Source organism: Agelaius phoeniceus, chromosome 11 (assembly GCF_051311805.1).
Source record: "Agelaius phoeniceus isolate bAgePho1 chromosome 11, bAgePho1.hap1, whole genome shotgun sequence".
In the NCBI taxonomy this organism is placed as follows: Eukaryota; Metazoa; Chordata; class Aves; order Passeriformes; family Icteridae; genus Agelaius; species Agelaius phoeniceus.
The window spans coordinates 18,742,740-18,759,139 of record NC_135275.1 but is presented as its reverse complement, the minus strand read 5'-3'; the positions used below and the strand labels follow the sequence as shown (position 1 = coordinate 18,759,139).

Genomic DNA, 16,400 nt, shown 5'->3' with positions numbered 1-16,400 from the left:
CACTCTCAAATAAGGGTTTAACCACAGAGTCTGACAAAATTTCATCTAAAAATGCAGCTAAAAGACAACAGAATAAAAGGACTGATTTTAAATGTAGAACCTTTATCATCAATGCTGCTATTGTTCAAGTGCTTGTTAAATAGTGCTTGAAATATTGCATATTTTAACATTCCCCCCATATGAAAATGGCTTTGAGATGGCTCCATATTCTTTCTGGAATCCAGCATAAAAAAAAAATCACTACATTACCTTGCATTTGCTCTTAGAGTCATTATCCCTAGACAGCACCATCATTTAAGAAATTTATCATCAGTGGTGTCCTTCGAACAATGTATTAGTGTAATAGATTATAAGAGTACTTCACTGGGATGATATATTACTCCAAAGATGAGAACATCTGGGAAGAATGAATCTGGGAATAGATTTAGTGTAATAGGCTTTATAAGAGGATACAAGCCTGGGGATTTCTACTTGTAAAGGTGCAGTGCTTGGCCACAGCCACCTCCACCACAAAAAGCATATTAACCCCTATCAGATATCCCAAACCCAAACCAGAAGCATTTTTCCATCCCTTTCCCTTCCAGGAAGGATGATGATCTCTTTGCTGTTGACTGAGGGTTGGGGCTGGCACTGGGAATTAAAGCACTCTTGTGTGGGCACATGTGAGAGAATACAAGGCCATGGAGGGCAGGGTACAGGAAAAGTCGTGCCAGAGTTTTCCAAGCCCACAGAAAGCTCAGGTATTTCTTTATAAGTAATTTCCTACATTTTCTGAGCATTGCCATGGCATTCATCCTTCCCTTACTCGAGACAAAGTAGAGGATGATAGCTTCTCTTTAACTCCAGTGACAGCTTTACACCAATCTGGTGCATTTTACCCCCTTAGCTGAACAACTTGCCATTCAAAGAGCCAGAGGCATGTGTTTCCTGCAGCCTGACACTGCTTTCAACTCCTTCAGCATCCCCTGGGATGTGCTTAGGCGAAGTTTTTCTGGAAAAAAAAAAAAAAAGATATTTCAGTATTATGATAACAACCAAAATCTGAGCATCCAGCATAAAGAGCAACAACCAAGAGGGGACTCCTGGAAAAGCTCCATCTGTGCATGACCGTAAAAAATTAGCCCAGAAGCATCACAAGTATCCTAAATTCCAGTCCAAGAGAACCTAGTTTGGCAATAAGCACATCTCAGTGCTGGCAGCCACCCCAGCCATAGGGGCTTGGGAAGGAGGGAACATGGGACTAAAGGAAAGAATTTCCCCACTGTTCAACCCCAAACCTTTCCCATTTTCAGCTGGTCCCAGACAGATCTCTCTCTATCTGCTGCTTTGGAGTGAATTACTCCAGTTATCCTGGCCAGGTTTTGTTCAGTTCTACAATTAGTTTTATTCCAGCCAAAAATAAGGTTTCTTTGCAGAATAGAGGGAAAGATATAAAATCTAAATTTTTCTTACAAGGCAGGAAAAAGAAATGTTTTTTTCTCACAAAGTGCTCAGAAAAGCAGGGTGCCTGCAGATGCTATTTCACAGGAGTCAGGCCTGTGACAATGTCTCTGGATGAAGTGAGATGCTACCTATTACATGGGGAAGGCAATAGAGGACTGGAAGAAGTCCATAGCCTCCAGACAGGTTAGATTACCCTGTGTGAACAAAGTAACCACCAGAAATGGATGGTGATCATTCTCTGGGCCAGAGTTTAGAGCCATTTCAGTGGGTTTATTCCTCCAGCTCCCCCCCTTCACTCCTCAGTAAAATGAGAAAGAATTCATAACCCATGTCAGCCACAGTCAGATAATCCAAGACCTAAAGAGTAGAACATTTTATATAACCTCTTTTCTGCCCCTCACAAATGCTTTAACAACTTTAATAAGATAATGTATAGCTATTATCCTACAGCAAGTGTAAGTCAAACAACTATCAGCTATTATTTCAGCAACAGAGAGAACGCTCAGCGTTCCCATAATCCACAGCCTGGAACAGTTTACACATTGTCAATTTTAGACAGAACTGGCTTTTTCCACATATCAAAATGTACACTGATAAATGGGAATTGTTTAGCAGACCCCACATGGCTGGGTAATATACTGTAGCTCAAAAAAGAATAATGAGGGTATCAGTTGGACTTCTGAATTAATGATACCTTAAATTAGTTTAATTAATTAGTTTAGTTACCAGAGTAATTTAGTTAGCAGATTAATTAATGTTTGTTGAGTGCTTGGAGATAAAAGCCACATATAAAGGCTGTTATTAGAGGGTGGATCCAGAGGTGCAGGTTTTCTTCACTCCTAATTTATCCCAGCTGGATCCAGGGGCTCACTTTTCAAGCCTTCCAGCAAGCACAGTGTGGAGGTTGGTGTTCCCCAGGAAATGCTCCAACTCAGACACTGCCACAGTCAACAATCACTTGGGAGAATATCTCCAAAATTTTACACTTAAAGCTTTTTGTTCTCACCTCCTTTCCTGCAGGCTGTGGGCTCACACACATACATCCATGCACACTTTGCTACATGTTTGAGTGCACTTAAGCCTCATTCCACTTCCTGCTGCTGTCCCCCACGTTCCTGGCATGTTCTGGACAGAAAATCTAACAAGATATTCATCCCATCACAGACAAAAGCACCAGGTTACAAAGGACAATCTGTACCTCTTGGAAGCTGCCATTGCATCCAGGTAAGGGTCTAGTCCAAGAGCAACATCAAGAGCTTTCTGTAAGTAATTCCTGAGCTGTTCAGGTACATGAGGGTCATTGAGGGCTATTTCTTTGGCTTTGAGAAGGTTCTCAGCAATGAGCCCAGCCGGAGTTTCTGAAATGGAAATTAAAAGGAAGAATAATGATTTTGTAACTGCTCAATCAGTGGAAGTGGAGTTTAAAGAACATAAAGACAGGTGTGCTTTTTTTTTTAATACAAAACACAGGGTTTTGAAGGGCTATGAAAACAATCATGAAAACCTTTTCTAATATATACTTCTAATAGATTTTTGCTGCATGCATTCTCCCTTTTTCCCCTCAGAGCTGATCAAGAATAAGAATGTTTTAAACACATTAATTTTGCTTTTAAAGCTCCAAGACAAACATCACACAACAAAGAACTGCATACAAACCCTGCTCTTCCAGGTCCAATTTTCCTTGGAGGAAACAGAATGCTTCCAAAACTGCTCTTGCCAGGAGATGCAGGCAGTGGGTGAAGCTTTGTAAAAATGGGGATTTGTGTGTCTCTGGGATGCACAAGGTTTCCCAAGCTGTGTCTGGGCCAGGGAGGCTGCTGTGCACCACACAACATTACAGCATTTCAAATGCTGTGGAAACATCTGCAAGATCCAGATCACCTTGCTCTGAGAGCCAAATCAATGCTGCCCATGGCACTGAACCAGCCCTGAGATCCCAGAAAACCTTTCTGGCAGCAATCCACCATGGATCACAGCAAGCTGTGGCCCCAGAGGGTGAGGCAAGGTTCAGAGGAACTCCCCCACTCCTCAAGTGTGAGAGCACGTGCTGAGTTATGAAAGCACCTGTGAGACACAGGCCAAGAGGCTGGGGTGGAGCAGATTGCCCCTGGCAGGGTTTTATTGCCTGTGATAGAAAAGCTGCAGAGAACTACATGGAGTGAGTGAAAAAAGACATCTCTTTTACTTCTGTGGCTTTCCAGTGCCTGAAGGGAGCCTACAAGGATGAAAAGAGACCATTTACAAGGCATGTGGGGACAGGACAAGGGGGAATGGCTTCAGACAGAAAGAGGGTAGGTTTAGATTAGCTATTAGGAAGAAATTCTATTCTGAGAGGGTGATGAGACCCTGGCACAGGGTGGCCAGAGAAGGTGTGGCTGCCCCTGGATCCCTGGAAGTGTCCAAGGCCAAGCTGGGCAGGGCTGGGAGCAACCTGGGATAGGGGGAGGTGTCCCTCCCCATGGCAGGGGGATGGAATGTGATGGGCTTTAACATCTTGTCAAACCAGCCCATTCAGTGACTCTGTGATACAATGCCATGATTTATATCTCATCCCAATCTCTAACCATCAGGGGAAGCTTTTATCTCCTCCAGCAGTTTTATAACTAATTGTAGCTGCAGGAATAGCCACCCCTTTCCCAAACCATGCTGGTTTGCTGGCCGCAGCCCAGCTACACTTCCAGTGAAGAGGACACATACTCCTCTTGCAGCAGTTTCACCATTACATGAGGGAGCAACCCCAGGCTCCCACTGCTCATCTGGAGAGTGCTGGAGGTTGGGATCTGCTCATCCTCCCTGCCAAGCACTCTGAGGCTTTCTGCTAATTTAGGGGTAAAAACATGTTTATAATCCATGTCAGCTTTTAGTAATCTTCATGTTCTGCTTCTGGATAAGTAACAGACAGGGATTGCCTGTCTCACAAAGGGGAGGAAACAAGACTTACCCTCAGCTGTTTTGTAAGCTGTGTTACAACACCAAACGTGAGAGCCAAGAGGTGCTGCAGGGAGAGGGCACAGGCAGGGCATGCCAGGAGCAACCCCCCATCCAAGCTTACACAACCTTTGCAGGGAGTGCTGCATTTTTTGCAGCTTGGTGATGCTTTGGGCCAACAGCAGAGGTCAGAATTGCCCTCATTTATGCAAGCACCAGACAAGTCAGAGCAGAGCTCCGGGCGGGCTGCCCAGCCCAAGGCTCTGAGCACTAAGGTGAGCTAAACTTTATGTAACTACTTTTTTTTTAAGGTAATTCCAGGAAAAAGTGCTTCATTTCAATGCACAGTTTTGCACAATCCCAGAAAAACTGCTGGAGTATATTAAGCACTAAATTAGATTTCCTGATTGTGTGCCTATGGATCTATGTATGCACAGAGATCTTTTTCCATTTCCCATCTAATTGTGCATTATCATCAATGGGAGAAAAGAAAAACAGCTCACTCAGAGGAAGAAAATGCTGAAAACAGCCCTACCATGAAAGAGCAGGAAAGGGCTGCTTTAGGTCTCCAGCAGCTTCATAAAGGAAGACAAGGTGGCAATTCTTAGAATGGACCATTCTTGCCAGCAGAATGGTTCCCAGCATCTTCCTGAGCAGGTGCTGAGAGCACAGCCACCCTATTTTACAGCTAAGCTGAACAATAAATTGCAGCTTCTACTCTGCCTGAAATCAGGAAATTTGATTCACACCAAAGTCAGGAGTTAGGATTGCAAGGTTGTACGTGTGGGACATCAGTGTCCCCTGGGCAGACAGGTAGTGCAGTGCCATGGAGGGACCTGCTGCTCCAGAATCTCAATTAAACTCTGCAGTTTGTGCTCAGATGTCACATTTTAGGTGGAGAAAAGAGCAGAACACTTTACTGTTTGCAGGGGCCACCCCAAAGGATGCACAGAGATAAAAGACAGTCTGGATTTGGCAAAAACAAAGCAAAGACATGAGACCAAACCTATCGTTCCCATTTTAGAGTTATCCTTATTTTACCTTCCAGGCTCTAGATCTGTTCTGCAGCCCCAGAAAAGCCTTCCAAAAGAGCCCTCTTCTCAGCCAGGGCAGAGCACTGAACCTGATCCACCTGAACACTTTGCTGCCAGACTGTTTGGTGCTGCTGTGCCAAGCACTTTGGCAGGAGCTGCTCGGTGCTAAGCACCTGGAAATCCAGTCTGCTAAAACCATCCCCAACAGCTCCAGCCATCATATTCACCAGGGCACCTCAGGCATTGACAACAGCTTATCCCAACCCTCACCTCTTTGCCTTAGTGTGTAAACACATGTCCCAGCACAGGGCTTGTCATGGCCTGTGTGGGGACAGGGGTGGGTGGGCAGTGTGGCCAAAACCAGAGTGGCCATCAGACATTGCAGGGGGCATGTCCCAGCAGAGCTCAGCCTGCTCAGCCTTAGCCTCAGCATCCACAGTGCCAGAGCCTGCAGCAAGCCAGCAGTGATGGCCTGGGACAGGTAGGAGCTTAGGGATGGAGTGGGTGCATGAGGAAGCAGCCAGAGAGAGGATGCTGCTACTCATGGCAGGAACCAGGGATCTAAACCCTGACTGAACTTCAAGGGAAAGCAAGGAAAATACACACTAGCTGATGCATTTTCTACAGGCTCTACTGCTGGAAAATAAGGTGAAAAGCTGAATCTCCCCAGTGCTCCATTAGAGAGATAAATTATTTCTGAAAAAAGCATGACAATCCATCAGAAATTAGTCACAGCCAAAGCTCTCTTGACATTGCAAGCATCCACCACCCCACCATTCCTTTCTCCTGGGATTGTCCCACTCCCTCCGCTCCAGGCTCCTACAAATCCATCTCTTGTGCTGAGCCTCTCTCCTCTCCCTGACAAACCTACCCTCTGCTCCTTGCTGCCAAGCCACAGAGCCTGCAGGCACCCTCTCCATGGGGAAGGTGGGCACCCAGGACTAGGGCATCACACGGTGTCCCCTCCTGTCACACCGCTCTCCTGGAGTCCCCACCCCGCACAGGGAGTTTACCTGAAGGGCTGTGCATGTTCCCTCTTGTCCCCTGGCCTCAGAGGATGCTGTGGTGGGTTTGCTGCCTCTGCAGAGCAGGAGGTCGGTGCTTGGGTGCCTGGTGAGGGGACAAAGTCTCCTCCCTCAATCACCAGGGCAGAGCCCCAGCCCTGGGGAGAGGCTGTGTGGGGAGGATGGCTCCAGGCTGGGGCTGCACCTTCCTGTCCCACCCAGAGCACAGGCAGCAGGTGAGATCCAACAGCCTCTGACATGAGAAAGGCACAACAAAGGAGCCGACTTTCAGTGCCTTTGCTTTACGTAAGTTCACATCCTGACCTTGGGAAGCTGCTGGCTCTCAAGAAAGTAATTGGCAGTTTCATAACCTTCTAGTTACATATCACAGACATGCCCCAGCTAAACCACCAGGTATGGGGCCAAAAATGTCCCAGAACTCTGAACCCCCTTCAGATTATCTACAAGGAGTCCTTAGCCACAAGGTCACCGCTGCCCTGTACAGCCACACACTGGAGTAACCAATGTAAATTTGTCAACTTCTCAAATGCAACAGAAGATATTTCAGTGTCCCCAGAATAGAATAGGGAAGTATAAATAGAAAATAAGTAAATGCATATGATGAAAGAGTAAAAGAAAAGCAAATAAAAGAAGACTCAATGCTGACTGTGTTGTTATTAGTTAAAACAAATAAACAAGATGAAAAAGACAGACCTCCTGGCATACCTAAGATTGTTCTAGTTTATGATTTAGTAAACAACAAACTGCATTAGAATTGCAGTTCCTGCAGAAAGCAATAAAAATTGTATTTAGATTGGGAGTTAAAATTTCAGACAAGTATTTGGTAAACAGGCTACAAGCTTTAGTGTGCCATCTAAACGGCACTAGCTTTAAGGTGACTTTGGGAAAGTTGTTTCACTTCTGAGATTCTATTTTCTTCTTCTACAAAATGGGGTTAACAGCCTGTCCTCTTTAAAAAGCACTTTGCCATCTGGAGATGAAGCCAGCAGTGAGGACTGGAGTCAGGAGTCAGGCACTTCTTGGAGCAGGGCTACATGGCTTTGGAAGTTTTTCTTGCAACTTTTCCTCGATATTAGTTTTGAGATAGATGAAGGTTCCAAAGTGAGTTTGGCTGCAATTAAGCCTTCAAAGCAATGACACAGTGTTGTCCAAAGGGTTCTTTAAGACTCATTTTTTCCTGCCTCTGCTTTTACATCTGATTTTGGTTTTCTTGATCTTTGTTTCTGAACAAGGACAGCTTTCAGAAACACGGCTGAGAAGGTGGCAAAGACAGGTTTGTGCCTTCAGGCACTGCTGGTGAAATCAAAGGAAGATCTTCCTGTGCTCAGCACACAGAGCTGTATGCCAAGGGAATACTTTGTGTGGCAACCTGAGCCTGGGGCCCTCCAAAAGCCCCAGCTGGAAGATCACATGGAAAAGTGAATTGTGCATCTCCCAGTCACGTGGGGATCAAAACCCAGCTCATGCCCCAAACAGCCCTTCAGGAGATAAATGCTCTCTGATAATTTTTTTTAACCCACCATAAAAGCAAAAATATCTATTATATATATAGTTTTTTTCCTTAATTCAAGAAAATCCCAGGGAATGTGAACTCAAAAGAGGTTTTAACCAGCTGGTATTGATCCCCACGCTTCTGCTCCTGTCTCATCCCATAAGAGCAGCATAGAGCTGCAGCCAGATCAGAGGCTCTGCTCAGCAAAGGAGGTTCCTGAATGATGTGAAGAATCACACAAACTGCCTTTCATAACTTTAAGTTTGCTGTAGGGCATCATGTTGGAAGTTAATATATGCACTTCTATTGTACATCTTAAGCATTATAAAACCAGCTGATTACACAACCCCATCCTGGTAGTCGCACGTGTCTTCAAACATCCCTGCCACCCCTCACATGCATCCCAGATTAGGTAATCTCAGTTTTGTAATTAGTCTCTCACATGGAGACGAGACCTCCCCTCCTGATACCTGGTCAACCTGGAGCCTTTAAAAAGCACCTCAAAGGCACCCAGTGATGGGAGATCTCTGGGTAGGGAGATTTCACCTTCTGGAAGCATGCTGGTGACAGAGGAGGTGTGTGCTGCAGCAGTCCCAGGAGCCACCATGGCCCAGGAGCCCCGGCAGACAGATTTCCAGCTGGTAAGAGTCAAGAGCACGTGGAGCCGCATCAAGAAAGGAGAAACCCTCTCCAACAACAGTGAGGACGAGGTCACTCTCTCTGAGGCGACAATGTGAGTATAGGAAGGGGCCTGTGTTATTCTGGCCAGCCAAACTGGGCAGTCTTCTTGGTGGGATGGAAAAACCGTCTTGGGTGCCATGGCGGCTTCAACCCGCAATGACAGAATGACAGAATTATAGAATAGTTCAGGCTGCAAGGGATCTTTGAAGGTCACCTAATCCAAACCCCTGAGATGGGCAGCGACACCTTCCACTGGACCAGGGTGTTCCAACCCCCATCCAACCTGACCTATGCATACAAACCTGGAAACATGTCTTGGGAACATGGGCAGTATGGCAGCATGGGCGGTTGCAGTGCTCTTTGACATAGCTCAGAGTTACAGAGGGAATTTTATCAACAGCCTCCATTTTTGTAGACAGGAATTTTCTTTAAACTTCTGAGAAGCTTACGCAGGGACATCTGTGTGCTGCACTTGGGCTCATTTTCTCCATTTCTGTGAAAATTCAATCTGTGTGTGCGCAAAATCTCACGCCGAGGCATGGGAGACAGATGGGTTTATAGAGGTGGTTGCAGACAAATGAAATGGGTAGGTGGGAAAAATAAACTGTCACTGACAGGAGCAAAACCCTTAACACATCCCTCAAACTGCAGAAGTCACCTAATGCTGTTTCAGATAGAGCAAAGACAAAACTTTCCCCCAGGGATACACAAAGCTCTTTGCTGATAGCATGTCTCCCCAGTTAATTATCTTTTAATTACAGCATACTCCTCACAAGCACATGGAGCTCCATTCATGATGCAGATCTTTTTTAATACAGTTCTTTTCTGCATGTCAGAAGTTTTCCAGCCCTTGTCATTCTCAGATTCTAATGGCACAAGTCTAACCCTTTTTTCAGCCAGGCCAGAGGGACCTTCACCAGCACCTGCAGTGACCGCACACGAGCATCACCCAGGCAGAGCTGCAGCAGGTAGAGCAGGATTTTGGCAGACCCAAAACCAGCCTAATGGACCTCAGTCGATAGAAGTATGAACCTAAGGCCCAAGAACATGCAGAAAAATCCTCAGCTGATATATGCTCCCACAAGGGCATGTTCGGCCCCAAATTCCCTATGATTTTCATAGAGCAGAGGGGTTGCAATGGGTACTGGTTGTACCATCCAGTACCCAAAGCTGATTCCACCAAATAATATTCCAAACCATCCTGTCTCTTAGAAGGGTCACACACCAGAGATGAATGCACATGGAGTTAAGTACAGCTATAAGATGGTGCATTGAAATGTACACAATGTTTTTTCTGATACCATATTTGAGAAGCCCAGAAGAAATTTTCTGGAAGATGAAAATCCTCACTGGTTTTGTTTAACAGCTTTGGAGTTTAAGGGCTTAGAGACTTTAAGAGTTTAAAACTTAGAGATAATTTGGTAAAGAAAGCAGAGAAGCATCTATTTTGACCTCTAAGTGAATGTTCAGGCATGTGAAAAGTAATTGGGCATGTAGGGAAATCTGATTATCCAATGAATATCACAGAAACTCATTTTTTACCAAAATGCAGCTCAAATAACAGTCTTATATAAAATACATCTGCCTTTTTTTCTGATTCCCAACTTGTTTTTTCCCTGGTTTGCCCATCCCACAGAAGGAAGGGGTTGTAGGGCTGTGTTTTTCATTAGTTTAGATAGATAACTAATTTTGGCTTTTATTTACCCTTGAAACCTCCAATGTGGAATTGTTTCCCAACCCCCAGATCATTTTCTTTCCCTCTCCAGGAGCACTTCCTATTTCTATCACACCTATTTTGAGGTAGAGATCTGCTAGTTCAACTAAGGCATTGTAGAAACACTGGTCTGAATGGAGATGTGATGTGCGGCTGTGTATAGATAGGAATAAATTAACTCCTACCATCTAGATACACCATCAGAGGATGCTTCTTCAATGAATGTGGAAAATTTTGGCAACCTCTTCTCTTCCCCACTCCCTTTCTGAAAGCAGAAATGATTGGGCTGGCTCATTCTATATGGGTTTTCAACTTCTAGCATGAAAAACATGCCCCAGCCCTTCTGGACTGTATCTTTTTAATGTTATGTACGAATTCAAGCATTTAACTCTTCACTTAGACCTCAAAGAGCTTCTCCAGGAACAAAATTGGTGAGCCCTGACACCCATGGGGGTGTCCCACCCTCACAGCCCCATGTTTCTGCAGTGCATGGGCAAGAGACTCTACATTCTTTATCTCCCAGCAATATCCTATAATTAGCTCAGACATGCAAAGATCAAGCTAGGAATATATAGTGATTTCAAACCATGTTTTCTGATCCTTGCCAGAGGTGAGTGCATCTCCGAAGGTGGGATTTCCTGGATCATTGAAGCTCCCATCTATTTTTGCTACAAAGTGGTAGAAACATACAACATCCTGGAGCCCTCTAATACCACTCTGCTCTGGGGCCACATCACTGACCCCCAGCAAACAGAGCCGGCCACGGCCAGCAAGAGGAAACTGCGGCGCTTCATCGTCATAGACGAAGTCGTCGACAAACTTTACGGCTCCAAAGTCAGAAAATACTTTGAAGAGAACAACGTCCAGCACAAAATCCTCGCCCTGCCCACCACCGAGGAAACAAAATCCATGGACTTGGTGTTGAACATCTTGCACGAGGTCCAGAGCTTCAGCCTGGACCGGCGCACGGAGCCCATCATCGCCATCGGCGGGGGCGTGTGCCTGGACATCGTGGGGCTTGCCGCGTCGCTCTACAGGAGACGCACCCCCTACATTCGGGTCCCCACCACCCTCCTTTCCTACGTGGATGCCAGTGTGGGGGCCAAGAACGGGGTGAACTTTCTGCAGTGTAAGAACAAGCTCGGGGGCTACACCCCACCCGTGGCGAGTTTCCTGGACAGGTCCTTCCTCCAGAGCATCCCTCGGCGACACATCTCCAATGGCCTCGGGGAAATTTTAAAGGTATGGACTTTTGCAGGTGCAGTTTTTCAAAACTGATAAGTCATACAATGGTTTGGGTTGGAAGGGACCTTTGAAGGTCACCAAATCTGATCCCCTGTGATGAGCAGGGATATCTTTCACTCGGTCAGGTTGCTCAAAGCACCATCCAACATCTTCTTGAGTATTTCCAGGAACGGGACATCTACCAGTCCCTGGAAAACTCCTTCCAGGGTTTCACTATCCCCATGGTAAAAAATTTCTTCCTCACAACTAGCCTGAATGTATCTTCTTTCAGTTTAAACCACTATCCCTGTTCTAGCATAACAGGCCCTACTAAAAAGTCTGTCCTCATCTTTCTTGCCCCTTTTAAGTATTGGAAAGTAAAATGTCTAGCAGCATCCATGGCATTCCATAAACAACTTAGAGGAATCAAGGTGGGCCATCAAGGGTGCATGAGGACTTTTAACTCTCATTGAGTCTATATATATATTTTATACAGCTGCTGAATTTGTTAGAACATGCCTTACACTCAGTGTCCAGCGCTAACCCTGCAGAGGAAACTCCAAAACTCATAGCCAGAAACAGCAAACACTCACAGGAGACACAGCAAAACCAGGGAAGAAAAGCCTCATCTCTCCATTGAGGCTGATCCACAGCACTCTGTAATGAACTCCTGGCAGAGAATCTGACGCTCATTATGCTGGGGATTAATAATCTGCAAGATCATTTGCACCTACCTCAGTGGGTATGTCAAGTGTGGTCAATCAATCTCCTGCAAGGCAAATTCTACTCCTAAAATTACCTGGAAAGTGCTCAGTAAATGGCTTTATGTCTGGAGAGCTTTGGAAACTTTTGATAAAGCAGAGTTCAAGCTATTAAAGTGTATTAGAGATGAGTTCATCAACAGCAATTTTCAGTGCTTGCACAGTGAGAAATCCCCAGGATATCTGGAGGTTTCTGGCAGGCACTGGGAAACCCTCAGGTCACCATTCCCCACTGCAGGGGTGGGGCTAATGCATGAGTCAGAGAGGGAAAAAATATGCACTTCTAACAAGGACATCACTTCTAAGCCCTCATATTCTCTATACTGCAGTGTTTTCCCTCCTTCCATTGCCCTAAGAGCAACTCCAAGGTGGTGGTCCCCACTGCCCAGTCCCTGTCCTGGGGATGGCCACCATCCAGTCCCAAGTTCTCTTCCAGGCACAGAAATAACCAAAGCTCATTACAAACCAGCTGCTGGGCTATGGGAGCATGTAGCAAGCCCCCAGCATGGGCAGAGCTGCCCAGCAGCAGGGGAACTAGTGTATAACATGCTATTGCAGTCCAATCTATTGAAACACTCAAGTTTCCAACAGCAAATACAAGTATCAGACAATTATCCTTAATTATGTCTTCTTTGTCCCAGATGGCCCTCATGAAACACAAAGGGCTGTTTGACCTGCTCAAGAACCATGGAAAATACCTACTGGACACCAAGTTCCAGTCCTGCAACGGCTTTGCTCACCATGGGGATGCTGCACTGCAGACTACTAGGATTGCCATTGAAACCATGCTGGAAGAGCTGGCTCCCAACCTCTGGGAGGATGACCTGGACAGACTGGTTGATTTTGGCCACCTCATTAGCCCAGAGCTGGAAATGGTGAGTGATAAACTTTATATTGCAATATCCACTTCAAAGACAAAATAAAAAAATTCAATAGGCTTCATGAAAACCTTGTGAAAAGGAGTTGAAACTCCAGATTTGCACATGCTAGGTCACCCAACACACTGGCCTGGTGTCAAAGGGACTCCTTCTCCTGCCCCATTTCCCACACCTCCACCCATTTCCAATTCAGACCTCGATCCAGTTGCTGCTTCTTACTAGGCACTCACTGAAGCTCAAAGAAAACCAGACTGCAGTGAAGCCACTGGAAATCACCAACATGAGCTGTAGCAGCAGAAAGGCATGGAGGCCATAGCTCGTATTGCTGGGGAGAAATTGCCACTGAGGAATGAGGGGGGGACACCTACATCTTATCCCATATCCAGAGCCCATCCCTCCATCTCATGGTGCTCTATCAGTGATTTAGATGGGAGGAGAATTAGATCCTAGATCCCTATGGAAGATTTTAGCTGCGATTAATCATGTGCAAAACGGATCATCCTAGCAACCCATAAATCACAAGACGCCAACATCCAGCAACCGCAGTGAGTCAAATGTCGATTTGCAGGGACACTTTTAGCAATAAACCCCACTTGTTTCCTATTTGCCACCCCAAACCCGTTGTGCCACCCACCTTTGCTGTTCTGCAGAGGGTTCTGCCGTCGCTGATGCACGGGGAAGCCGTGAACATCGACATGGCCTTCATGACGTACGTGGCCCACGCGCGCGGGCTGCTGGCCGCCGAGGACAAGGAGCAGATCCTGCAGTGCATGCGGGGCCTGGAGCTGCCGGTCTGGCACAGCGGCTGCAGCTGGGCCCTCATCCAGAGAGCCCTGAGGGAGCGCCTCAAGCACAGCGGGGGACAGCTGAGGATGCCCCTGCCCACAGGCCTCGGTGTGGCAGGTACGGCCTCAGGGACCCCGGGGAGCCCCCTGAGGGGACATTTAACCCATTCATTTTGCAAAGGGAGATGCAAAGCTCTGCCCACCGGCCTCTGAGGGACACTAGGGAGCCCCACAAGGGGACACTTGGCTCCTGAGGGGACACAACCAATTCATTTTACAAAGGGAAATGTACTGCTCTGCCCACAGCCTTGGCATGGCAGGTATGGCCTGAGGGTCCTGGGGAGCCCCCCGAGGGGACACAAACAATTCATTTTACAAAGGGAAATGCACTGCTCTGCCCACAGGCCTCAGCGTGGCAGGTACGGCCTGAGGGACTCCAGGGAGTCCCTGAGGGGACACTTGGCACCCCGAGGGGACACTTAACCAATTCATTTTACAAAGGGAAATGCACTGCTCTGCCCACCAGCCTTGGCATGGCAGGTATGGCCTGAGGGACCCCAGGGAGCCCCTGAGGGGACACTTGGTGGGCACTGACAGCCTGGGAAATGGCTCCGTGGTTTGCAGTCGTGCATTTCTTGCACTCTTTTTTGCATCTTGGTAAACCGATCGAGAGATAGGGTCCCTCCTGTGTACAAGCCCAGAACTCTGTTAGGGACTGAAGTCTAATTAATTGCATTACGATTAACCAATTCATTTTGCAAAGGGAAATGCAGTGCTCTGGCAGAAAAACCAGCAAGGGGAAAAGACAAAAACAATTCTTCTGCTATACTTGCAAATATTTATTAAATATCCTTGGCAAAAGGAATTTAATTTTTTATTGTGCCTAGAAATTATATTTGCAAATTAAGTAATATCTGTTCAATATCAGGGATGAAATACTCATAAGATTTAAAAATAAAAGCCAGCCAACCCCTAACACAGAAGCAACGCATGGTACCAGATTGTGATCTCTGCCATCTCTTTCCTTTTCACACCAATTCCATGAAGCTCAGTCTCTACACACGAGACAAAAGGCTCCCACCAACTGGAGTGACAGCCACAGTCAGTGTGTGCAGGCAGGAAAAGCTCCTCTGGATGTCCTATTAACTACAACTCTTATTTTCCAGACATATTCAATGACACCAGTGAAGAGACCCTGGAAAGAGCATACAAGCTGTGGGTCAAGGACTGCAAGATGGGGCTGGAGGAAGAGCTGCAAGCCCAAGGTGACAGTCCTACCCCAAGCCTGAGCTGTGTGCCACTGTAAGGCAGTGGGCAGAACTGATTTTTGAACAAGATAAATCCAGAAGCACCTGCCACACTGCATACACTCCAGAGCTGCGTGGAACAAGCAGAATATTGGCATCTGTTGGGATTTGCCTTTTTCAATTGCTTTCTTTGAAAGGGAATCTATTATTGCTGAAGGAGTGATTGTTCACAAGTGAAACCACAGTGTGCCAGTAGTGTAGTTTATAGCAAATGGTCTTCTTTCAGGGAAAGTGAGCAGGATTATTCATTTATGTAGTTAATCCAAGCTGGTAACTGCCATGGCCCTTGCCACTGGTGTCCCACCATTGCTTGTGCTTGAACCCCTTACACAAGCAGATGTAGCTGGTTCATAGACCATGGTATGGCACCATGCAAAAATCCTATGCTATATAAAATATTTCAAGTAGGTTATCACCTTCACTGGTCATTCTTTTCTTCTTGGTGTTCTTCTTGTTTTCTCTCATTCAAAAGAGTAAAACAAAGAAGATCATCTGCCAGCCTTTGCACCCAGGGAATGACATGCTCTGATTAGAGGCACCATCACAAGTCACAGGTCAGTAAATATTGCTGCTGTGGAGCACATGGGGGCTGTCTCCTGGCAGTATGGCAGCCCTTTGTCCTCGGACTCAGATACTGAGGCCATGCTGGCAAATCTCCTCTTGCTGCCCAAATGTTTGTGGTGGTGTCACTTTGTAATCCCTGCAAGCCACTGTTGTGACAAGCAGGGCACAGTTTGCAGTACTGCTGCCTAAAAACAAAGTTGGGCTCCTGGCAATATTGCAGAACCCCCTGGTGCCTCCACATCTGCCACAGGGCTCCTCCTACCTGCCAGACCCTGGCTCCTTTCCCATCTCAGCCTTTTCTGGTTAGATAGGGCCAGCTGGGGAAAATCAAGAGAAATTAGAGGACTCCAAGCAAGTTCATCATCTTCAAGCAGCTTCACTGTCATGTCTCAGGATCCTGGCAAACTCTGAGCAGATTATATAATGGATGCTGATGGTGAAAAATGTAAAAGTAATGTCATCCTTCTCCCTGGAGGTCCAATCAAAGGAATTGCAATCAACAAACAGCCTTTGAATTATTTACAACATTATTTGTTTTTTCTTTTGGTGTTTTTGTCCCACACC

General features: G+C 46.3%; 1 protein-coding gene across 1 annotated transcript; it reads left to right on the top strand.

The window, feature by feature from the left end:
* The first annotated feature begins 8,479 nt into the window (after positions 1-8,479).
* LOC129125157 (2-epi-5-epi-valiolone synthase-like) lies at positions 8,480-16,400 on the top strand. The gene is made up of 5 exons (XM_054640458.2): positions 8,480-8,655; positions 10,926-11,559; positions 12,944-13,177; positions 13,831-14,083; positions 15,132-16,400. The coding sequence occupies exons 1-5, from the start codon at positions 8,480-8,482 to the stop codon at positions 15,269-15,271; spliced, it is 1,437 nt and encodes a 478-aa protein (XP_054496433.2). The 3' UTR covers positions 15,272-16,400.